The sequence below is a fragment of the Bubalus bubalis genome, chromosome 2, assembly GCF_019923935.1.
Source record: "Bubalus bubalis isolate 160015118507 breed Murrah chromosome 2, NDDB_SH_1, whole genome shotgun sequence".
In the NCBI taxonomy this organism is placed as follows: domain Eukaryota; kingdom Metazoa; phylum Chordata; class Mammalia; order Artiodactyla; family Bovidae; genus Bubalus; species Bubalus bubalis.
Window position 1 is genome coordinate 25484008 of NC_059158.1, and position 25171 is coordinate 25509178.

The 25171-nt window shown below is 37.3% G+C and overlaps 1 protein-coding gene across 1 annotated transcript in view; it reads right to left on the minus strand.

Moving 5' to 3' along the window:
- TSBP1 (testis expressed basic protein 1) overlaps window positions 1–25171 on the minus strand; it is a 62999-nt gene that overhangs the window by 34500 nt on the left and 3328 nt on the right. The window contains exons 4-19 of the mRNA XM_044928936.2: window positions 25071–25103; window positions 23974–24006; window positions 23859–23888; window positions 23745–23765; window positions 22464–22484; window positions 21913–21933; window positions 12853–12873; window positions 10226–10264; window positions 9645–9665; window positions 7675–7695; window positions 6968–6988; window positions 6364–6384; window positions 5738–5758; window positions 4138–4158; window positions 3684–3704; window positions 1759–1779 (exon numbers count right to left, since the gene is read on the minus strand). Coding sequence (XP_044784871.2) covers window positions 1759–1779; window positions 3684–3704; window positions 4138–4158; window positions 5738–5758; window positions 6364–6384; window positions 6968–6988; window positions 7675–7695; window positions 9645–9665; window positions 10226–10264; window positions 12853–12873; window positions 21913–21933; window positions 22464–22484; window positions 23745–23765; window positions 23859–23888; window positions 23974–24006; window positions 25071–25103 — 387 coding nt within the window. The remainder of the gene's footprint in view (window positions 1–1758; window positions 1780–3683; window positions 3705–4137; window positions 4159–5737; window positions 5759–6363; window positions 6385–6967; window positions 6989–7674; window positions 7696–9644; window positions 9666–10225; window positions 10265–12852; window positions 12874–21912; window positions 21934–22463; window positions 22485–23744; window positions 23766–23858; window positions 23889–23973; window positions 24007–25070; window positions 25104–25171) is intronic.

Sequence of the window (25171 nt, forward strand, 5' to 3'; positions counted from 1 at the left end):
AAAATTCTCCAAGCCAGGCTTCAGCAATATGTGAACCGTGAACTTCCAGATGTTCAAGCTGGCTTTAGAAAAGGCAGAGGAACCAAAGATCAAATTGCCAACATCCACTGGATCATCGAAAAAGCAAAAGAGTTCCAGAAAAACATCTACTTCTGCTTTATTGACTATGCCAAAGCCTTTGACTGTGTGGATCACAATAAACTGTGGAAAATTCTAAAAGAGATGGGAATACTAGACCACCTGACCTGCCTCTTGAAAAACCTGTATGCAGGTCAGGAAGCAACAGTTAGAACTGGACATGGAACAACAGACTGGTTTCAAATAGGAAAAGAAGTACGGTAAGGCTGTATATTGTCACCCTGCTTATTTAACTTATATGCAGAGTACATCATGAGAAACGCTGGGCTGGAAGCAGAACAAGCTGGAATCAAGATTGCCCGGAGAAATATCAATCGCCTCAGATATGCAGATGACACCACCCTTATGGCAGAAGGTGAAGTGGAACTAAAAAGCCTCTTGATGAAAGTGAAAGAGGAGAGTGAAAAAGTTGGCTTAAAGCTCAGCATTCAGAAAACGAACATCATGGCATCCAGTCCCATCACTTCATGGGAAATAGATGGGGAAACAGTGTCAGACTTTATTTTTTTGAGCTCCAAAATCACTGCAGATGGTGATTGCAGGCATGAAATTAAAAGACGCTTACCCCTTAGAAGGAAATTTATGACCAACCTAGATAGCATATTAAAAAGCAGAGACATTACTTTGTCAACAAAGTTCTGTCTAGTCAAGGCTATGGTAGTCATGTATGGATGTGAGAGTTGGACTATAAAGAAAGCTGAGCGCAGACGAATTGGTGCTTTTGAACTATGGTGTTGGAGAAGACTCTAGAGAGTCCCTTGGACTGCAAGGAGATCCAACCTGTCCATACTAAAGGAGATCAGTCCTGGGTGTTCACTGGAGGGACTGATGTTGAAGCTGAAACTCCAATACTTTGGCCACCTCATGCGAAGAGTTGACTCATTGGAAAAGACCCTTATGCTGGGAGGGGTTGGGGGCAGGAGGAGAAGGGGACGACAGAGGATGAGATGACCGGATAGCATCACCGACTCGATGGATGTGAGTTTGCATAAACTCTGGGAGTTGGTGATGGACAGGGAAGCCTGGCGTGCTGTGATTCATGGGGTCACAAGGAGTCAGACACGACTGAGCGACTGAACTGAACTGAGCTGAACTGATGTGTTAGTTGCTCAGTTGTGTCTTTGTGATCCCATGGACTGTAGCCTGCCAGGCTTCTTTGTCCATGGAAGAGTGGGTTACAATCTCCTGCTGTAGGGGATCTTCCCTACCCCGGGATCGAACCCGGGTCTTCTGCATTGCAGGTGTATTCTTTACTGTCTGAGCCACCAGAGAAGCCCGTAATGTATGTTCAGTTCAGTCGCTCAATCGTGTCTGACTCTTTGTGACCGTATGAATTGCAGCACGCCAGGCCTCCCTGTCCATCACCAACTCCCGGAGTTCACTCAAACTCACTTCCATCAAGTTGGTGATGCCATCCAGCCATATGTATATATTACATTATATATTTTAGGTTATTAAGTGGGATTGTAGTCCCCTCAATTCATTTATTCTTGGGGTGAATAATAGTGGAATCCAGTGCAGCTAGATAGTGGAATGAGCAAGGGATAAGGAAACATAAATTTCTATACCCAGACCCTGTAGGAAGCTGAAAGCAACTATAAGAACAGGCATGGAACTTACAGGTTGTTTCTGAAGTTTCAGCTGGCGGAAAAATGGAAGGAAAAAAAAAAGGAGAAATTAGTTTGTAGAACCAAGAGAACTCAGTTCTCACATTATAGGCTTAAAAAGAGTAACTGCAGAGAGGATGCAGGGAGCTCTGAAACCTGCCTGTTAGCTGAGGGTCTGGGCTTAAGCACCCACCCCTGTGCTTTGTATCCTCACGTCTGTATCTCCTGCCTGCGGCAGAAAAGTGGTCATCCTTTCCATTCCTTATGGGTCTTGAAATAGAAGGAACACTTCCAGATGTTCATAAATTCTTAAACTTGTGCTTCTACACTTCTGTGTAGTTTTGCCATTCTTATTTTCACTAGTCTTTTTCCTTCCTGACATTTTAATTGATTTGAAAAGTTTTCTTCCAAATGCTTCTCTTTCCTAGTCCCATTTGAAGCACTTGCTTTTGTTAATTAAAAAATTAATCAATGTGTTTTGTGCATTCTCCAAATCACGTGTAATCTAGGGGAGAGCTTAGGAAGGAATGAATTTAGCAATATAATTCATTTAAACATTGCTATATATTTAAAAGTGTTTACATATTGGGAGAGGGAATTAAGCAGGGAGCAAAAGAAGGGAAAGGGAATTGAGGTACCTATATAGATTCTCTGGCACATGTGACCATTAGGGGACTTGGACCAATGGAGCCCTTTCTTTAGCCACAGTGGGATCCTCTGAGGTGAACTGATTTATGATTTTTTTCCCCTTATAAGAATTATGAGAACTTTCAGGATTGTAAGTCTTGGTGATAATAAAAAGTACTGAGAAAGGCAGCCTTGATTTAGGGGAATAGTCAGTAAATGATGGCTGGTATTCATCCACAACAAGAAGCATTTAGGGCAGGTAACATCCATTTCAGCAGTCATAGTATGATTGTGTGGGAGACCGCCTGTAGTCACCACATTTTGAGTTCCTTTTTCCAAGACATCCTGGAGGACTGTAAACTCCACAGCACTGGAGGTCAACCACATCTTTCTCTTATTCATGACTTTATCCCCGAGGCTCATTAGTTTCTGATACATGGTAGAAGCTCAGCTAGTTGAAGTAACGTCTGAGTACACCCGACTTGCTTTCTGATAATTTTTTCCTATTTGGCTTAAACTTTGGGATGCTATTACTTAATTTCCATACTGAAAATTTTCTATCACATGGGGTTGGTTTTGATACTCCAGATTTTGACACCAGTTTTGCTCTTTCTAGTTGCAGTACAAACTTAACCTTCCACTTTCTTCTACTTGTGGTTTGTAGGTACCTGATGAATCTGTCAGTTCCTGTAATTACAGCCCAACTACTGTCATATCCTGTTCCCTGAGCTCATGTGTGTATGTGTGTGTGTGTGTGTGTGTGTATGTGTGTGGGTTGAGGGTTGTTTGGGGTGATTGGGCAGGATGGGACTTGAGAAAGAAAAAGGTCTTGGGGGAAAAGATGAGGGATCCTAGGGTAGACTAGATTCTGAGCAATATTCCTGGAAGCTAGAAGGAACCTTGTAAAACCTCTATCTGTTTACATTTGATTGTCTTTTCCCTCTTTTACATTTATTTTCAAATATTGCCTGTCTTTTCTCATTGTCTTTACATTGTCTCCATTATCTTTGAGTAGGCCCTTAATAAACTACAAAGCACTTCAGAACTGGAAAGTCATCCTTATTATTCTTCCTCTGTCACATTAGAAAATTTTATATTGTTTTAGAAGCCATTACTGATCATTATTGAGGGAATTTTCTTATTCCTTTTCCATAAAAAATAGCCCTGGAAAATTCTAGGCAGGTAGAAACTGGAAAGCATGAAAACATGTCTAAAACCACCATTCTTCTGGCAATAGACACAATTAAAACAGGAAACAAGCCCTTTAGACATTGTAGAACACCAGAGGAAAGAAATAGGTAAGGGACTTACCACTGGGTCCAGTATATTGTACTAAAAACAGAAATAAACATAAATTATTGTACTTTTTAAACATGAAAAACACATGTATACCATTGATGTTTTCCAAAGGAGAGCAATGAAAATGGTTTCCCTGGAATAGCTAAATCCCAATTTTCAAGATTAAATATTTTTTACTGCACTGCTGCTGGACTATAGCCTTTCCATAAGAATCGCATCTTCCTCTGGGAGATTTGTAGCCCTGTTTTAGTTGGCAAGATAACCATTACATTGTTGCCTTTCCAAGAGTTTAAGGTAAAATCTTAATTATATTCTCTTCTCTCCATTTGCCTCATATTTTTTCTTCACATCATTTTTTATCCCTCTCTGAGCCATCTTTCTATTGTCTTCTTCGTCATTTCTTACATCATCCTTATTAATGTACATATGTATCTTATTAATACATACATACATATGGGCAACTTACCAATAGGTCCTGGAGTTTGCACTAAAAAGAAATTCAAATTGACAAATGAGTATGGGTGTTCAGATGAAGAATACATCTTTTAATGAATTTTATTTAGGGATGAGACTTGGAGAGGTAGAGTATGGAAAGGAAGTTGTATCAGTAATGAGAACATCAGGGAGCTTGGTTAACTATAGAACAAAAGGGATATTCAAATGTACTGCAATATTTCAGCCTGAGGTAAGGGTTTCCTAGGATCCTTGTCAACCAAGGAGATAGTAAAGAAATGCGAAACTTTTTTCTTTTCTTTCCTATCAGTAACAGAAGATACTGCTTTTTCAAGGGACCACCCTGTACTAAAGTATTTCTGACCAGCTAATATGTTCTAGGAGTAGGTATTAGGGTAGGAAGATAAGGGTCCTGTCTTCTCACAGCTTCCAGCTTACTGGGGACTGATAAAGGGTCAAAGACTGTCTTGATTAGTTTTAGTGTCTGTGGACAAAGAGTCAAAAAAGTCTTCAGTTTTTAATGAGAATTTAGCCTTCAGTTGATTTTCTAGCTCTGATCCTTTGGTGACCTGATAAAGATTGTAAATCTGCCATGTTACCTGGCAATATTGGTTTTATACAAGGATGATCCTTGAACAGTGAACTGCATCTGAACTGGGAGAACTCTAAATACCTATTAGAAAGCCATGGCTTTGGGCTTCCTTGAGTGTAGTGCCCATGTGTTTAGGCATTTTCTTATGGGATCTCTTTAGACATCTGCACAGATCATTGTCAAGATTACTGTAACAGAAGAGGAATGGGTATAATATCTGCTTTACCCACCACCATTGAATCCAACAACATAATGCATTTGAGATTTAGAAAAGTCATAAAGCATTATAAGAATCATTCAAAGAATGTGACTAGATACAAATACAAGACTCATATTCATTTTGTCAAATGAGCACAGAGGAACCTAAAATCATATTTCTTTAATTTTATAATTTAAAAATGTTTTCAGTTTTCGCTAGGAATACTATAATCCAGTGTGTGAAGCTATGACTGTTTGCTCATGTTTATAAGCATTTAATTATAGATAATTGTATCTAGAAGCCTAACCATTATTTATAATGTTTCTCTGGAAAAATGCAACAGGGCAAGTTGCTAAAAGTTGGTGAAATAGAGCCTACCTATCCTGGAGAGAACTTTTCAGAATAGTTAGAAATGAAAAGAATCTTAAAACTTCTTTTCTTTTTTTAACAAAATGAAGATTATATAATGAAAGATTACATGCACAGAAAGCAAGAAGTTTAGAAGCTATGTTCTAAATTTTTATTACATATTGGTTTTAAAGAGCTAGATTATGTACTAAAGTGGGAACAGCTCACAGAAGACCATCCTTAGGGGACTTTTTTTTTTTTTTTTAAACTTTGTTTTTCAGCTTTGTAATTAATATCCTTTATTGCAGAATCGGGGTGAATCCAACCTTTAGGAATTCTGGGTGGGATAATGAGGCAGTGGAAACACTTGGTCCTGGAGTCTGTGGGCATGAATCATTGAAATAAAAATAGACTGATGTTTTAAGCATTATAAAAGATTAAAAGGTGTTATAATTTGAGACTTAGGTGACTTACCGATGGTCTTTTGAGAGAGCTCTATAAAAGAATAAAAAAGAAGAAAAGAAGTGAAAAAAAACTGAGGAGGTGCTTTCAGGTTCTGGTTTGTGTTCCCTAGTAAGACCCTGTACCACCAAACTTGGGGAAAGATGCAGCTGGGTAGTGGGGCTATTGCCTTTCTTACTGGAGTGGTAAGAAAATTTATTACATATAAGAGTTCCTCATCTAATGGATCCACTGAGAGGGTAAGTAGTAAAGAGAGATTACCCTGGTGGTCCATTAATATCTCTGTAGAGGACAGGAAAAATTCTTCTCCATTTAATCTTGGTTATCTTCCTTTCTCCCTTGTTTCATTTCACTTCATCTCATTCTGGTTTTAAAAGTCTTTTGTATGATGTTGACAAGTCTTTGGAAACCTTCTACAAGTGTTTGTCTTTTACTTTATAGCCTGTATTTAGCAGTGGAATGTACATTCACAGAATCATTAGTGACTTGCAGAAATGCTTGGTAGAAGAAAATTGAAAGGTCAAGAAACTGTGGACCCTCAAACCCCTGAAGTCCTAACGTGGAATCCAAGGGAGGATTCTTAATATACCAAAGGCAATTAAAATGCTCTATAGTGAAGAATTAGACAGAAAACTTACTGATAGGTCCTGTAGCTCCAGCTGAGAAACAGAGAGAGAGAGGGAGAGAGAGAGAGGGAGAGAGAGAGAGAGTTCAGTATGTTGCATAACTGTAAAAGAGATACCCATTCTCCAACATTTACTCTAGAGGGAGTGTCATAATGAAAACCCCAGGGAGATCAAAGGTTGCGTGTATGGCAGTCCTTGGATAGGCTTACTGTTGCACAGCCTAGGAGACCTACAGGAATGGAGGCCTTCCCTTTTCAGTGTTGATCAAAATTCTTTAGAGGATTTGGAAAGACTCATTCCTGCTAATTTGTAATGCCTTTTTTTTTTCTTAAAATTTTTTTCTTTTTTTCTCTCATTCCTTTAGGGACTTACTGTTATTTGAAAAGTGAACCTTCCCTTGCTGACAGCGTTAGGACTGGTTCTAAGAGGGTCCTTTTCTATTTTCTTACATTAGCCCACAGAAGCTGTACTTCATTCAGAGCTTTTTTTGGAAACTGTGATAGGAATACTAGGGGAGTCAAGAAGCATGATATCAAGAAAAAGGGCAGATCAGTTCTAAAGACCTGTAGGTCAGATGTCAAAGGAACCAGAGTAGATAAACAAGTTCGATACTTACGAATAGGTGCTGTGAATTGCACTGAAATGCAAAGAGGAAGGAAATTGGTGTGGTTTGATGTTAACTGAATTCTTATGCCACTAATATTATTTTTAAGAACCTAGGAAGACCCATAATCCACCCACTGGATCAAATCATTCAGCATTCATCTTAAGTGATAAATCTATGGCAGAGAAGAACATATAGAACCTAGTCTGAAGGTCGTTCTCTCTTCTCCTTCACCCTCATCCCTCTCCCTCATCTGTTTTCCTCTTTTCTCTACCTTTCAGCTGTCTCAAAGGATTCTAACTATTTGGGAATTGGTAGATGTCAGTTCCTTTATCTTTGTTTCATCACCATCTCTTCTTTTGTCTTTACCATGCTTATTCTTTTGCCTTCTTCTAGAACTACCTGTTTTTCTTGTAGTTCTTCCCTCAATTTAGGAAAAGCCCATAAATAACAGTTTTGATTATTTTGATGATAACTCAGAGAATTTTTTCCTGGTCATTATTTTAAATATAAATTATTTGGCTTTCCCTTGTCTTAAACTCAGTTACAATTCAGGGTATCTATTTCTGATAGCTTAGGCATCAGGAGATTCAAATGCAATCAAGTAGTGTGACTGGGAAAGCCTAGAGATGTAGAAATGGAAACAGGGTGAAGAGAGGGTCTCCTATCCCACAGAAGACCAAAGAGTGTCAGAATTAGGAAACAGAAAAAGAACTCACTTATTGGGCCAATAGTTCCAGCTAAAATATGAGAAAAACAAGACAGAACTAATTAGAATGGTTCTAGGAAAATGCAATTTTCATTGAAATTATTTCTGGGAAAACATCAAAAGTATAGGCACCAGGACTAAAATTTCCACTTCACTGGAAAAGTAAATGAAGTTTATTCTTAATTCTCCATCTTGGAGAATCCCAGGACTACTGGCTCTGGCAGCTGGAGCTGCAAGGGTGCAGTGGTCAGTGTTCCTTCCCCAGTGGGTGCCCTATTTGTAGCTCTGTAGATTACAAGCCATTGTCCTTCCTCCAGCTGGGCTAATTTGAACTTGTTTAGCTAGAAACCATAGCCTCATCTTATGAAGGAGGAAGTGGAAATTTCTGTCTCTTTTAAGTGACTTTGGTTCCCTTATTCAACAGATTAACTTAGTCTTCAATATCTTAGTGTCTAAGAAGGAATAGAGACTTCTAGATAGACTCAAGACATTCATAGTTATAGTTGGGGGCTAAAGAGATTGAGGCATGAGATACCCATGCTTAGCAATAACAGCCTTCTCTTTCTTTACACACATACACACGTACCCCTCTATACCTCCTAGGTGCACTTTTGTGACACCTCTCCAGTATTTATGCTTAAAGTTTGCATGTTGATTATCTTAATCATGTTTCATGTGCATAAACACTCCAGGAGGAGTAGACACAGGATGTGATTTGCCATGAGCCCTAACTCCTCAAACTGTTCTTCTTCCTCCTCCCTTCAGGGTTGGCACTGCCCAAGTGCTCAAGTTCTGAACATCTTCAGGAGTGATGAATACAGATGTGTTAGGAAATTAATCAAACCTCTTTGAGTTTCATGCTTTAAGGCTACTCTTTGTGTGGAGAATCTTTAGAGATAGAGGAACTAGTTAACCTTAGGTCAAGTACACTCAACTTTTTATTTCCTTTCCAAATGCAAAAGCATTGAAACTCTGTAAAGCAATGCTGCTAAGTCGCTTCAGTCGTGTCCGACTCTGTGCGACCCCATAGACGGTAGGCCACGAGGCTCCCCCGTCCCTGGGATTCTCCAGGCAAGAACACTGGAGTGGGTTGCCATTTCCTGCTCCAATGCATGAAAGTGAAAAGTGAAAGTGAAGTCGCTCAGTCGTGTCCGACTCTTAGCAACCCCATGGACTGTGGCCCACCAGGCTCCTCTGTCCATGGGATTTTCCAGGCAAGAGTGCTGGAGTGGGGTGCCATTGCCTTCTCCGTAAAGCAATAGTTCTAAACTTTACTGTGCACACAAATGACTTGGGGATCTTGTTAAAAAGCAGATTCTGATTTAATAGTTCTGAGAATGGGTGTTAGCCTGAGATTCTGCATTTCTCATAAACTCCAAGGTGATGCCAACACAGGTCCTTGGACTCACTTTATACAACAAGGCCGTAAAGGACTGGTAAAGTTTCAGAGCATTTGTACATTGCTCTCTCCTTTTACCTGTTTTTTTTTTTTCATTTCTAAATCAACTGCCTCTCTCTTATCTCTCAGTCTTTATTCTCCCCTAGTGCTTCTACCAGAAATGTTTGGTTATATCATTTAAAATGCTATCTGGACCCTTCTTCCAGATTTACTCTTTGATAATAGCAGGGCATATAAATTCCACACAACTGTCAACAATATCCTGGGTATCCAGGGTCAGCCAGTTGAAACTCACTATCCTCATCCTCTGAGTTGCTACTGGGATTTTTAGAAAGGAAACTTCCTACTTTTCTAACAATTCCCTCTGCCGCCGAATCTGAAAATTTTTATATAATTAAAACTGACAGTACTTCCTCACAGAGGAACCTAACTTGTTAAGATAATATTAGAGAATAAAGAGAAAAGAATTAACAAGTTGTGCCGGAGCGATTAAAAACATCCAGGGATAGGAGTGTCTTACATATTCTAACGGTATAGTGATGCAAAACACAGGAGGATTAAAATACAGAAAAAGAACTTACTTATGGGTCCTACAGTGCCAGCTAAAATGTAAACATAAAAAAGTTTGACTGAAGAATGTACATTTCATGGAGTTTCAGAATAAGCATTTACTACATATCAGATTTACATGGAGGGCAGTGAGAAGGTGAATCTGTAACCCCCACCCCGACCCTTTTCCTTAGGAATCCAATAAGATCATATTCTCCCCAATTATTTTTTGTATTCTCAATTTTTATAGTCATCTTGCTGTCAGATCCTTCTAAAAGTTTGTTTTTGCTAAATGACCCCATCGAACTGGGGATTTTATTTTACTTTTTGGTTAATTACTTTATTTTTTATTAGCGGAATTTCCACTTTGCAAAATAAGAAAATCATTAGTTACTTAGGGGGATCCTGAAATCAACATCAAGTTCCTCATACCAGTAAAGGAGAGCAATAAAATAATGAGTAATTGTTTCTCTTTCTTCCATCTTTACCTGCCTCCTCAACTCCCTCCCCAACAGTCCCCTAATAGTAGGCACTCCCCTGGGCAGGCAGCCCAGTCCCACAGTGGTAGGCACTTTGTAACAGATGGAAACAACTGAGTTGAGGGGAAACTTACGTAAAAGTTCTGGAGTTGCTTTTAAGTCATTTGTATCACCTATGATGAAAATTGACAAGAATTTTGAGAAATAAATGTTTGCTGTTTAACCAAAAGAGAAAGAAAATTGACAAATATAATCCCACTTAGATTTAGACTTTCAGAGGGCATGAGGTACAAATACCCTTGAGGTTTAAGATCCAATATTAGAGAGTCCTAGCTTTGCTACTTTCTAGCTCTTTGACTGGGTAAGTCACTAAACCTTTGAAGCATTAATTTTCTAATCTTTAAAATGGAAATCATATCTCCTGTCTTACTTACATTGCAATGTTGCAGTGAAAAAGCAAGCATAATAATGGATAGGAAAGCTGAAAAGTTCTAATAGAAATATTATGGAAAGAAATATTCAGTGACTATAACGAATGAAATTCTTCTGCAAAATAGTAAGTTTTCACTGCATTTAAGGTATTCTGCTTTATTTTACTTTTATTCTACTTTCTTGTTTCTCTCTTTTATTTCTTAATGTCATTTAGAAGGTTCTGAATGTTGGCGACAGGACATAATTATGAGCATTTTCAGTATGTTTTTCTGATTTATTAATCTGTGTGATTTTACTCTTAAAAAACCTATCCTTTTGTTTTCCTTAGTTACCTTGCAGTCTCTTAACTGTTGTTTCTGGCTTGAAAAACCCATCTTATTTTCAGATGCCAAAAGTCTCTTTACTGAACCAACTTTTTTTTAATGAAATGAGTTAATTTTCTCATGGAATTCCCAAGGTTTTACATATATATAAAATTATGGCTTGGACTTAGAACCTACTTTGGTCTTTAACTTTTCTGTTTTAGAGATTTTCAGTGATATTCTTGCTCCGTATTACTTTCTTCACCTTGTCCTTTTTTTTTTTTTTTAACCTATTCAGGTCTTTGTTTTTATTCTCTTTGTTTATCACTGTTTGAGTGCTGAAGTCTTATTTAAACAATTATATTTAGTAGGAAATATTGTGAGTTGCACAGTTTACAATTTCTTTTTCTTTTTTTCTTGAAGTATAAAGCGAAGTTGCTCAGTCTGACTGTATCATGCCAGGCTCCTCCATCCATGGAATTTTCCAGGCAAGAGTACTAGAGTGGATTGCCATTTCCTTCTCCAGGGGATCTTCCTGACCCAGGGATTGAACCCAGGTCTCCCACATTGCAGGCAGTTGCTTTACTGTCTGAGCCACCAAGGAAGACCAACTATACTTATTGAAGTATAGTTGATTTAAAATACATTAGTTTCAGGTGTATGGCATAGTGACTCAGTATTTTACATATTATGCTCCATTAAAAGTTATTACAAGATAATGGCTATAATCCTCAGTGCTATGTAGTAAATCTTTGTTTTCATTTGCATATTTATGACTCTGTTTTTGTTTATTTATTTTTTATGTTAGGTGGGAAATAATAGCTTTTTCCGTAAATGATGAGATCTACTTCAGCATTTGGGAAGAGATGTCAGTTTTTCTAAATGGTATAAATTGAAGTAACATGTCACACCCACTACCAAATAAAGGTAGTTTAAAAATACATATATTGTTAAGAATATGAGTTGTATGCTAATTCTAAGTAACAACTCCCTGGAGATTAGGAGAATTTTAGGTTGCATGTGGGCTGAGTAGGAATGAGCAGGAAAGAGAACTATGATCCATTATTGAAGTCTGCCACCGGCAAAAGTGTGAACAGAGGTGGTATGCATATCATATATTTTCTATTCCTGACCTAAAGTACTATAGAATAATGAGGACAGGAAAATTTTAAGTTGAGAGTTTTGTGGCCTTGTCTAGGTGAAGACAATAAGTAGGACAGTGAAAGATAACCACTTACTGACTTTCAGAGTGGAGAAGTAGCTAAAAAAGGATGACAAGAGTATCTTGCCCAAGTACTACTATGTGCTTTTTTTTTTTTTTTTTTTAATTAAGAATGTGGTTTGAGAATAGTTACTCTTCTTAATGAAAATTTCAGGATTAGTTCTCTTAGAAAGTGCTAAATTTTCCATATTGGACAGAAATCACAATACTGGTTATCTTTGTGGGTATCACAAACTTAGTTGCTGTTAGGAGCCAGCAGTTCTCATGAATTATGAATGTTAGTTATGGGGCTAGTGGGAATGTTGGCCACTTGAAAAATGCACACCCTATCTAAAAACACAAAATACAAAACTTAAAATAATGCTATGCTGTTCAAACAAAATACATCTACAGGTGGCATTTTATATGACATAGATAAGATAATTAAAGAGAAGGTGGAGAATTGTGAGCCTCAAGCCTGGTCACTCTGACAAAGCAGGGAACAGATAAGACAGGGAGATTACCTCTGCCTAGTATAGGAGCCCTACAAACCAGATTAAAAAAAAATTTTTTTTCTATTAAAAATTTTTTTACTGTGCTGCATGGCATGTAAGATCTTAATTCCCTGACCAGGGATCAAACCTGTGTCCCATGCAGTGAAAGTGCAGAGTCTTAACCACTGGACCACCAGGGAAGTCCCCAGAACATTTTAAAATCACAGATTCACTAAATTTTCTAGGCTGCAATTCAGTTCACATGATTTTATCTCATCTCATTTTATATACAGCTCTTACAAACCAGATTTTGAAACAAAAAGAAAACTTACTCACAGATTCTTGAGGTAAAACTAAAGAACAATAGAAAAATTCAAATCAGTCTAGAATTAATTATTTAAATAATCCACCTATTTCCCAAGTCTTTCCAGAAACTGTACATTAGACCCTCAATTCTCCAGTAGGTACAAGTTACCACACCTCTTGAATCTTTAAGTCTCAAATCTTCTTTCCTCTTGGATACAATGCAGGAGTGGAAATTTTTTGGAGAGAATTCAAACTTACTATATTCCCAATATAATGATTCTATTCAGCACCTTTTATTTCCCCTATTTTCCATTCCTTACCCTTTTCTTTTTTCAGTTAGGAGAGTATCCTCTCCAAAATGTGATAGCTTCAAGAACCAAAGAAAGGCTATGTTACTTTTATAAAAAAGAAAACTAAGACCGAGAGAGGCAAAGGTCTGTGCCTGAATATCCAAAAAATTATAGGCAGTTTTAGCCTTCAGTGTCTCTGACTCTAAGTTCGTGCACTTTCCTCTGTACCCACTCAATTTTCTCCTCTTTCTATTCTTCCTGGAACATTCTTTTAAAAAGTAATTTCTTTCCTACTTCTAAACTCATTTTTTTTTCTATTCTTTTCCATTGATCTTTGGAGTGTTCTTATAAAATAAGTTATAGAGAAAGCTTGTGATAATTATTCATGATAATAATTATGATAGTAATAGTAACATACAAACTTTGGTAGAATGAATCCTCACTATATTCAGTGCAGAAAAGATAAGCATTTGTCTTACTTGCTTTGTTAAATTTTAAATTGCTATATGAAATTTGATAATTTTCATTATCTTTCCAGACCTTATTTAATGAATCTTTAAAATAATAGGGTTTAACAACACTTTTTGGCTCAACTTTTAATGATTTACTTAGTCTGAATTCACAGACTGAAGTGCTATATTCCTGGGCCTTTCATCATTAACCGATAAAATCTACGATAATGGAGAAGCAAAAGGGCTGACATTCTTCATGGTGGAGAAACAACTGGGAACATGGTCAATTCCTGAGCTCCATTAAATGGACACACAGATAAATCCTTGAGGTCAACTCCTTAAAAACGTCAGAGTTAATTCCTTTTTGAAGAGAAGCATGAGAAAAAGACTCTCACCCTCCCTTCCTGAGGGAACACCCAATTCTCTGTTCCACCTGTGATGAGATTTGGTCATAGATTTTTAAAGATCCTGTGCTTTGGTGCTGTGACTGAAGCCCAGAAAAATGTTTAGGACAAGTGATGAGCATGGAGGCCATTTACTCTTTCTTTTCAGTTTTTGTAAAGGTTGAAACTCTTCAGGGAGCTTGGAAGACCTTAGTCTTAGCTAAACTTTCTTTAGTTGCCCTATGTTCTCCTTTGTTTTTACTCAGTTGCTCTCATTTCTCTTTCCTGAATTGAGAAATAGAAAGAAGACTTAAATAAAATTCCTGGAATAGACACTGAGGAATAATAAAAACCTACAAAAGTCTGAATTAATTGATTTAAAAAGCACATAATTCTCATGAAACTCTTTAAAATGGGACCCTAATTAGTTCTGTTTAGGTACAGTGGGCGATCATGTGCTAGAATACTTGAATTTACGTCCTCATTCTTTTACTTGTTAGCTGTGTGACCCACACAAACTTCTTAACTCTTTTTTTGTACCTAAGTTTGTTCACTTAAAATAGAGCATTTGTAATAATGTCTGCTTCATAGGGTTATTAAGAAGATGTAAAATACCTGGTAAATGTAAATGGTAGATGTAAAGAAGATGTAAACTGCTTATTTAACTTATATGCAGAGTATATCATGCGAAATGCCAGGCTGGATGAAGCACAAGCTGGAATCAAGATTGCCAGGAGAAATATCAATAACCTCAGATATACAGATGACACCACCCTTATGGCAGAAAGCGAAGAAGGACTGAAGAGCCTCTTGATGAACGTGAAAGAGGAGAGTGAAAAAGTTGGCTTAAAACTCAACATGCAGAAAACTAAGATCATGGCATCTGGTCCCATCACTTAATGGCAAATAGATGGGGAAACAGTGGAAACAGAGACAAACTTTCTTTTTTTGGGGGGCTCCAAAATGATGGAGTTTGTGACTGCAGCCATGAAATTAAAAGACTTTTGCTCCTTGGAAGAAAAGCTATGACTAACCTAGACAACATATTAAAAAGCAGAGACATTACTTGCCAACAAAGGTCAGTCTAGTCAAAGCTCTGGTTTTTCCAGTAGTCATGTATGGATGTGAGAGTTGGACTGTGAAGAAGGCTGAGCACCGAAGAATTGATGCTTTTGAACTGTGGTGTTGGAGAAGACTCTTGAGAGTCCCTTGGACTGCAAGAAGATCCAACCAGTCAATCCTAAAGGAAATCAGTCCTGAATATTCATTAGAAGGGCTGATGCTGAAGGTGAAACTCCAATACTTTGGCCACCTGATGTGAAGAACTGACTCATTGGGGAAGACCCTGATGCTGGGAAAGATTTAAGACAGGAGGAAAAGGGGACAACAGAGGATGAGATGGTTGGATGGCATCACTGACTCAATGGACATGAGTTTGAGTAAGCGCCAGGATTTGGTGATGGACAGGGAAGCCTGGTGTGCTGCAATCCATGGGGTCACAAAGAGTCGGACATGACTGAGTGACTAACCTGAAAGGAACATACCAATATTGGATTGAGACAGTGCTAAAAGAAAACAGGAAAAGAAGATCAGTGTGTCTCAGGGAGAACTTAGATTCTATAGCTACTATATTAGGAAGAGGTTATGGAAAGAGGTCACATTCCCTTTTCTATTATCAGTTGCAGTGCCATCTGGTGGGAAGATGGATATCCATCTATGGATTGCTTTTTGGGTATGAACTTCAGATTTTATTTATTCTATCAGTAATAGTCTTAAGATAGGACAGGAGTGCAAGATCTATGCAATCCGTCATTTAATTTCTTTTATTAAAAGAATAACACTGTTGCGGGGATTAATAGTTTCTCAGACCGTGGAAACTTTCCTGCCTCCCTGTCTTCTTTCATTTCTGATCCTGCTGCTTTTGTCCTTTCCCCTCTTCCCTCTTGTCTCTCCTCTTCTTCCTTTTCCCTGTCCTTAATTTTCTTTGTCTTATTTTCTCCTTTGAAAGATCCTTTGTTGCACCAAATTATTACTATATAACTGCTTCAACAAAGGGTTTCCATTTCAAAATCAATTATGTCCTATGGGAATGCTGAATAACAAGAAAAAACAGGATGTACCTGAATGTTAGAAGATAAAATGTCAAGGCTCACTGTCAAGATGGATATTTTACCTGCTTCTCTAATCACTTGGAAAAGTTGGGCACAATATTTCTTAAAAATTTAAAATGTAGAGCTGAGCTTGAAAACTAGGAAAAAAAGTCTCCTGGAATAATATATCAGGAGGTAATCCATACTTTGGATAGTGAATGGGAAGTTTCATCACTCGTGTATCTTAACAGGAGGCCGGGATGTCAACAGCCAATCAGAAACAAAAATGAAGGCCATGTGTCTTATGCATTTTAAGAGCCTGGGACTAGTCTTCTTGTATATCTAAGACTAACAAAATCTCAATCTATGAAAAGGGCACCATTAATTCTCACCTGTTGGTTAGGTGGTGTATGCCAGGCAGCAACCTGTTTGCACCAGGCCATGGTTGGAAACGGAGTCATCAGCAATGGTAGAACTTCAGTGCAAGCTGAGTTCAGGTATAGAGCCCGCATTTGAATCCCTCATGTAGGGAAGAAACTATGTGTGTAGAAACTTATAAAAACTTGCCTATTAAGTCTGTGCAGTAATAGGATTATTATACAACAAAGATTTATGAGAAACTCAAACAGATGAGCTCACAGACAGAAGTCAGAATATATCTGAGGAAACCTACTGTTGTGATAGACAGTAGCCACAACAAATGGGACAACACATGAAGGAAGAGAAATTCAAGAGATTTTCAAATAGTGAAGTGAAGTGAAATGTAAGTCGCTCAGTCATGTCCAGCTCTTTGTGACCCCATGGACTGTGTCCATGGAATTCTCCAGGCCAGAATACTGGAGTGGGTAGCCTTTTCCTTCTCCACAGGATCTTCCCAACCCAGGGATTTAACCTAGGTCTCCCACATTGCAGGTGGATTCTTTACCAGCTGAACCACAAGGGAAGTTAATAAAGGATAGAATTCATAAAGCAAGAATAACATTAATTCAGAAGAAGTATATTTGATAGAGAATAAAATGGAATGAAAAAAATGTAGAAAATGTAGTCATTAAATTACAAAAATCATTAGGCGGGTAAACAAAGAGAAGAGACTCAGAGAAAGAATTGGGGTTTACAATCTTGAGAAAGAAGAATGAAACTGGAGGAATCAACCTACCTGACTTCAAGCTATACTACATAGCAACAGTCATCAAGATAGTATGGTACTGGCACAAAGACAGAAAAATAGATCAATGGAGCAAAATAGAAAGTCCAGAGATAAATCCATGCACCTGTGGACACTTTATCTTTGACAATGGAGGCAAGAATATACAGTGGAGAAAAGACAATCTTTTTAATGAGTGGTGCGGCAAAACTTGTCAACCACTTGTAAAAGAATGAAACTAGAATACTTTCTAATACCATACACAAAATAAACTCAAAATGGATTAAAGATCTAAACATAAGACCAGAAACTATAAAACTCCTAGAGGAGAACATAGGCAAAACCCTCTCTGACATAAATCACAGCAGGATCCTCTATGACCCACCTCCCAGAGTAATGGAAATAAAAGCAAAAATAAACAAATGGGATCTAATTAACCTTAAAAGCTTTTGCACAATGAAGGAAACTATAAGCAAGATGAAAAGACAGCTTTCAGAATGGGAGAAAATAATAGCAAACGCAGCAAATGACAAAGAATTGATCTCAAAAATACACAAGCAGCTCCTGCAGCTCAATTCCAAAAAAACAAACAACCCAATTAAAAAATGGGCCAAAGAACTAAACAGACATTTCTCCAAAGAAGACATACAAATGGCTAACAAATACATGACAAGATGCTCAACATCACTCATTAGCAGAGAAATGCAAATCAAAACCACAATGAGGTACCATCTCACGCCAGTCAGAATGGCTGCTATCCAAAAGTCTATGAACAATAAATGCTGGAGAGGGTGCGGAGAAAAAGGAACCCTCTTACACTGTTGATGGGAATGCAAACTAGTACAGCCACTATGGAGAACAGTGTGGAGATTCCTTAAAAAACTGGAAATAGAACTGCTATATGACCCAGCAATCCCACTGCTGGGCATACACACTGAGGAAATGAGAATTGAAAGAGACTCATGTACCACAATGTTCAACGCAGCACTGTTTATAATAGCCAGGACGTGGAAGCAATCTCGATGTCCATCGGCAGATGAATGGATAAGAAAGCCATGGTAGATATACACAATGAAATATTACTCAGCTATTAAAAAGAATTCCTTTGAATCCGTTTTAATGAGATGGATGAAACTGGAGCCTATTATACAGAGTGAAGTAAGTCAGAAAGAAAAACACCAATACAGTATATTAACACATATATATGGAATTTAGAAAGAAGGTAATGATGATCCTATATGCGAGACAGCAAAAGAGACACAGACGTAAAGAACAGACTGTTGGACTCTGTGGGAGAAGGCGAGGGTGGGATGATTTGAGAGAATAGCATTGAAACATGCATATGCTGCTGCTACTGCTAAGTCACTTCAGTTGTGTCTGACTCTGTGTGACCCCATAGACAGCAGCCCACCAGGCTCCCCATTCCTTGGGATTCTCCAGGCAAGAACACTGGAGTGGGTTGCCATTTCCTTCTCCAATGCATGAAAGTGAAAAGTGAAAGTAAAGTCGCTCAGTTGTGTCCGACCCTCAGCGACCCCATGGACCGCAGCCTTCCAGGCTCCTCCATCCATGGGATTTTCCAGGCAGGAGTACTGGAGTGGGGTGCCATTGCCTTCTCCCGAAACATGTATATAACATATGTGAAATAGATCACCAGTCCAGGTTTGATGCATGAAGCAGGGTGCTCAGGGCTGGTGCACTGGGATGACCCTGAGAGATGGGATGGGGAGGGAGTTGGGAGGGAAGGTCAGGATGGGGAACACATGTACACCCATGGCCGATTCATGTGAATGTATGGCAAAACCACAATATTGTAAAGTAATTAGCCTCCAATTAAAATAAAAAAATAAAAGAATTGGGCTTCCTCAGTGGCTCAGTGGTAAAGAATCCACCTGCAATGCAGGAGGTGTAGGTTCAATCCCTGGGTCAGGGGGATCCCCTGGAGAAGGAAATGGCAACCCACTTCAATATTCTTGCCTGGGAAATCTACATGAATAGAGGAGCTTGGCGGGCTACAGTCCATGGGGTAGTAAAAGAGTTGGACACAACTTAGTGACTAAACAACACAGAGAAAGAATTAGTGAATTATATAATCTGAGGAAAACATCCAGGGTCAAGCATCGAGAAATAAGGAAATGATATAGAACCCCTCCACTCTCCTGTCCTCCACGGTCACATCCTAATCGCCGGAATCCTTGAATATGTTAGGTTACATGGAATCAGGGTTGCAAATGGAGTTAATGTTGCTAATCAGTTAATCTTAAAAAAGAGAGATTATTCTGTATGATCTGTGTGGGCCCAGTGTAATATTAAGAAGTGTTAAAAGCAGAAGCAGGAAGTTGAAGGGAGTCAAAGAAAGAGATGTAATAATGAACAAAGTTCAGAGTGATATGATGTGAAAGTTTAGCTTATTTTAACTAGCTTTGAAGGTGGAGGAAGGGGACCATAAGCCAAGGAATGTGGGCAGCCTCTAGAGGTTGAAAAAACAAGGAAACAGATTGACTCCTAGAATTTCCAGAAAGAATGCTGCTGCTGCTGCTGCTGCTAAGTGTCCGACTCTGTGCGACCCCATAGATGGCAGCCCACCAGGCTCCCCCGTCCCTGGGATTCTCCAGGCAAGAACACTGGAGTGGGTGGCCAATTCCTTCTCCAGTGCATGAGAGTGAAAAGTGAAAGTGAAGTCACTCAGTCATGTCCAACTCTTCGTGACCCCATGGACTGCAGCCTACCAGGCTCCTCCATCCATGGGATTTTCCAGGCAAGAGTACTGGGGTGGGGTGCCATTGCCTTCTCCGTCCAGAAAGAATACAGCCTTGCTAACACCTTGATTTTTAGTCAAGCAAGACATGTCAGATTTCTAATCTATAGACCTATAAAATAATAAATTTGTGTTGTTTTAAGCCATTAAAGTTGTGGCATTTTGTTATAATAGCAATAGAAAATTAATACAACATGGTTAGACTATTGCCCCCAGATTCCCTTGCCATTAGGTGTAGCCATATGATTGAATTCTATCCAATTATTTGGAAGTGATGTGTGAGACAACATCCAGGCTTATCCATAAAAGTCTCCCACTCATGATCTAAAAGCTTTCCCCCCTCTTCTCACTTAAGGTAGGCAAGATGAACTTAGAAGCCATAAGGTAAAGATGGTGGAGATATAAGATGAACTTGAATGCTTAAGTCATTGCTGACAGAAGAGCTAAGCATGAACCAGGCATATTTGATACTACAGAATAATGGGATTTTTATGAATAGAATCACTGAAATTTTAAGATTTACCTATATAGGAGGTGGAGTTAACTAATGCAAATGAGAAATATGAAAGAGATGTTACCAGACCTGATGCTGTGAGGAGAGTCTTTACACATATTTGACAGTTATTTTAGAAGAAGAGACTATACTTTGTTAGATAGATGCAGCTCCTACATTGCAGGTGAATGGTTTGCTGCTGAGCCACTGGGGAAGCCAGTGGCTTATATATATATATATATATATATATATATATATATATATAAAATTTAATTAATATATGTATAAATTAAAATGCAGACTGTAAGGATAAAATCTTAAAACCATATTTATTAGGTACAGTCATCAAAATAGTAGCATATTCTTTTCAGCAATAGTAAATGCCAGAAGACAATGGAATAAATCTTCAAAGTGTGAGAAAAAATAATTGTTAATTGTTTACTCAGCTTAACTCTCATTTAAGGCTGAGGGTGAAGTAAAACTATTTTCAGTCATACAAAGGCTTAGAAAAAATTTTTACATACACAGGGACTTAAAGAACCACTAAAGGATTATCTTTGGGCCAAAGTAAAAGAAGAAAGGCACAGGATGAAGCAAACAATGCTAAACCCCAAAAATGCCCAAACATTTATATACATCTATGACTGTAAAAAAGTAATTTAACTTATCAAAGTGGCAGTAGTGTAAAAGTATGACAAAATCTAGGTTTGAATTGATGCAGGGAAATGGGAAACTTTTATACGTTTTGCTATGTTTCACACCAAGCACATTTTGCTATGTCTAACTACCATGGAACTCACACAATAGTAAACTTAAAATGTCCCTAACTTACGTGAATGTTCATACACAGTGTGATTCATTCATCTCACTTCAGGGTAGGTACCTTGAATAAACTATTTTCCACTTACTGAAGGACATTTTATAATATTACTTGTGACAGTAGAAATTGGAAACATTAAGAATGTATCAGTAGGGGAAAAAATAAAAATAATGTATATTTGTAAGTTAGAATATCATTCAATGATTAAAATGCATAATTTGGATTTCTATATATATAAAAATTACCATGTTTTTTGGGAAAAAAGCAGGTTGTAATGATGGTTTTAGAATGATGCCATGTTAGTAAAATTTTTAAAAATGTATACAAAACAATACTATATGTTGTTAAGTGTTATAGAGAGATTATATAAATATGTGAAAATAAACAAAAGATTTATAATACACTTATAATTCTTTGGGAAGAGAAGAGAGTAGAATAGATCTACAAATGGGGACATAAGATTTTTACCTGACAGTTAAGAATTATGACAAAAATAATACCAGTTATCAAATTTAGGGTGTGGGTTTACAAGTGTTGATTATTTTTGTCTTTTAATTTTAAAACTTCTTTAAGAGAAAGAAAAAATCAAATACAGGAATGTCAGGACTTGCAAACCAGATGACAGTAGAATTGAAAGAAAGCCACAAAGAACTTACCGAGGGAACTGGTTGATGGCGCTAAAACACACACAACACAGGGACACAGGAGGCAAATCATCAGAATTTGGATCCCTAACCTTTGCCCATTAGCTTCAGTCATTGCAGCCTTTCAGGAGATGAAGCCCTGGCTGAGAGAGATCCACTGACTTGGTGGTGGGCACTGGAAGTCATGTCCAGCAGATCTCTCATCCCTTCAATCTCTGTAAAGGGTTTTGTGTTTTAGTAGATGGATGCTATTCCTATGAAACTTGTGGCTTGCATTTTTTTCTATTCTCCTTTTTGTCTCTTTTTCTCTTCTCCCTGTTTATATCTATCACTTCCTTTTTCTCACATTCAACACTTTCTCTAATTTTTTTTTTTTCTTTCCTTTCAGTCAGTTTGGAAATGTGTTACTGACAGATCATCCTAAATCAGCACTGGGTGACCTTGTCTAATGCTTAGTAGTCATATAAACCGATAGGATTTCTCTTTCCCCAAAACTTTGACAACCTAGGGAAATGTTACTTAATGGGAAACACACTTTTGTTGAGAAATAAGAGGATACTCACTGTAATTTCTGTTGTATCCCTCTAAAAACACAAAACAAAGAAAAGTCATTTTGAATTGTTTCTATAGTTTTGATATCATTATGAAGGATTACTTAATCAACACCCTTAGTAGCCAAGTAAGCAAGAAACTAAGGCAAAATCTCTTTATGCCTTAGTTTATGAGCCAAATAACAAGTCCAAAGGAAAAAAATAAAGGGCAGGAAAGGTTAATTAAGGTAAATAAGTGTAGTGAGAAGAAATAATGAGCTATATACATGGAAACACTAAAACAGTACATATTAGCTATAAAATAAGTTGAGGCCAAATAAGAGAAAAAATGGAAAAGATTTACTCAGCTGATTGAAAATTCAAGTTCAATGATGATATAGCAAATTATAATGAATCCATATGCATACGCTTATTGTGATTGGATGTATATCCTTTCATCTAAAACTTGTTTTTTAGTGATTTCATAGAAATAGACTTTCTACAAAAGCTCCAGAGACATACAAATCTTGACGTGTTATCACTATTACACAAAAACTTGTCATATTATCACTGTTATTTTCATGAAAATGTAAAAATAAATAATACTGGCACTCTGTAAGTGACTTAAATTATGTTGTTTAATGATATAATTTGTTATTTTACTAAAGTAGTTAAAGATCCACCCAGAACTGTGAAGACAGCATGTATTTTTTTCCCAGCTCTTTTTCTGAAAATGAGTGCTTTGCTCATTTGTATGAGCATTTATATGAGCTCATTTGTTGGAGGAGATACTTGGTTGTCTTTGTAATGTGAATTAAGACTAAAACACACAAAGTCCCTGCTTTCCATTAATGCTACTTGTTTCTTATGGTTCTATGGCTATTTTAAAGATAGAAAATGCTACATTTGCTATAGAAGTTAATAACATTAAAAATAAATTCAGTGCATTCCATGCACAGATCATACTCTAATGTGATAAATTTTCAGGGGTTTATTCCTTTGTTTCTTAGCATTTATATTAAGAAAGGCTCACTGAATATTTAGCATTTCTGAGCTCTAAGATACTGAATTTCTCCTGAGTTACTCAGATTACTTTTGTTAAACCAATTAGGAAGTAAATAGGTGAGGAATTGAATAGCACTTAGGAAAAAGTGTCTCACAGTGTGAAGGTGAACATTTCTGAATGTCACAATCTTCTATATGTTACTTTGGTTTCTTATCTTTTACATGGGTAGGTTTTATAGCCCTTCATGTATAAGAGGAAAAAAGTATAGATTTTCCTTTAATTTTACCATAATCTCTAAATAGACTTACCTCGATTATCATATGAAATGTCTAGAGGATTAAGGGAAAAAAATAAAGATTCTTAATTTCTCATAAACAATTTCTGTATTAATTTCTTAGCAAGCTGGGATCTAATTTATTTACCACTTTCTGTTGAGTATAAATTCCGGAATCCTAAAAAAGAAGAGGAAAATATAATGAGATTCTACCTGGACAACTATGTCTACAATATTTTCTTATTAGGTGAAAATCTATTTACCTCTTCCTCTTTTAGATCTTGGAGAAGAAAAATCTTTTGGGGGGAAAAACAGATAAAGTTAACTAACGACCCATCAAGAAATGTTTCATCATTAGTTTCAATCTAGCTCCTAAGAGATTTTTCTAGTTTCCCAGATATTCTCATTTTCTTTGGATTCTGTTTCAGAAAAGAAAGAGGAAATTGTCAGGGCCCTTTGCTCCTCAATCTTGTTGGTCGAGACAGATGAATCATAGAGATAAGAAGTGGGGAAATGGGCCAACAGTCCAAATGTGGGACAAGCAAAGTGACCAAGTTACCTTTTCTTTCCTCTTGGGGATGTGAATCTATGTGCTTGTAGTGTGTGTGTGTTGTGTCCTTACAAAGAAGTAGAGTGTGTCTTGGAATCTCCTTAGAATCATTGGATTTCTGAATGTTTTATTTCAAATAAGCTTTATCATTTCATTTTATCACTCATGTCAGACCACATGTTCTGATTTGAGGGACAGAGTGTAACTATTTATAATAATAAATACTCAGTATAAAATAAGCCTCTTTTTTGTCTTAAATCAATTTTGGATAGTATGATGTAAGAGTGTGAATAATGAGTTCAGGGCCAAAAATTGGCTTTACTATTCAACTCCTTCCTTTGCTAGGTGAATTTGGATAAGTATCTTAACCCTTTGTGTATCAATTTTATCTTCTAATATGAAGATAAAAATATAAGTTGTGCTCAACTCTTATACTTTATACCTTATAAAGTATCCTCATGTATGCTGCTTCATGACGGCTCATGAATTATGTATTTTATTCTCATTTTACACATCCAGGTAATTGTTTCATTTCAAAAGTTCATTAACTTTTCCAAGATCTTGGCATTAACAGGAACTGGAAAGAATTCTTTTAGTGGTCTTAAGAAGGGAACATATTTGTCTTTTCTCAGAAAAAAATACACTATCTTTCACGTATTTGTATATGCAGAAGGAGACAATTTGGCAATTGGAAATTATAACAACAAAAGACGTGCTATGTAATAAATCATGCTCAAAGGGAGATGAGTTCATTTTATCCCCTCAGGAACACTTTCCTAGTTTTTCTCTAGTATTTCCTAGTTTAATTACCTCTGTCATCCTCATAGTCCAGCAGACCAGCACCTGGACCAAAAAAGGAGAGAGCGCTCCATGATTTTGCTTCTTGAAAATTAGTGGGGCTTTAAGACTCT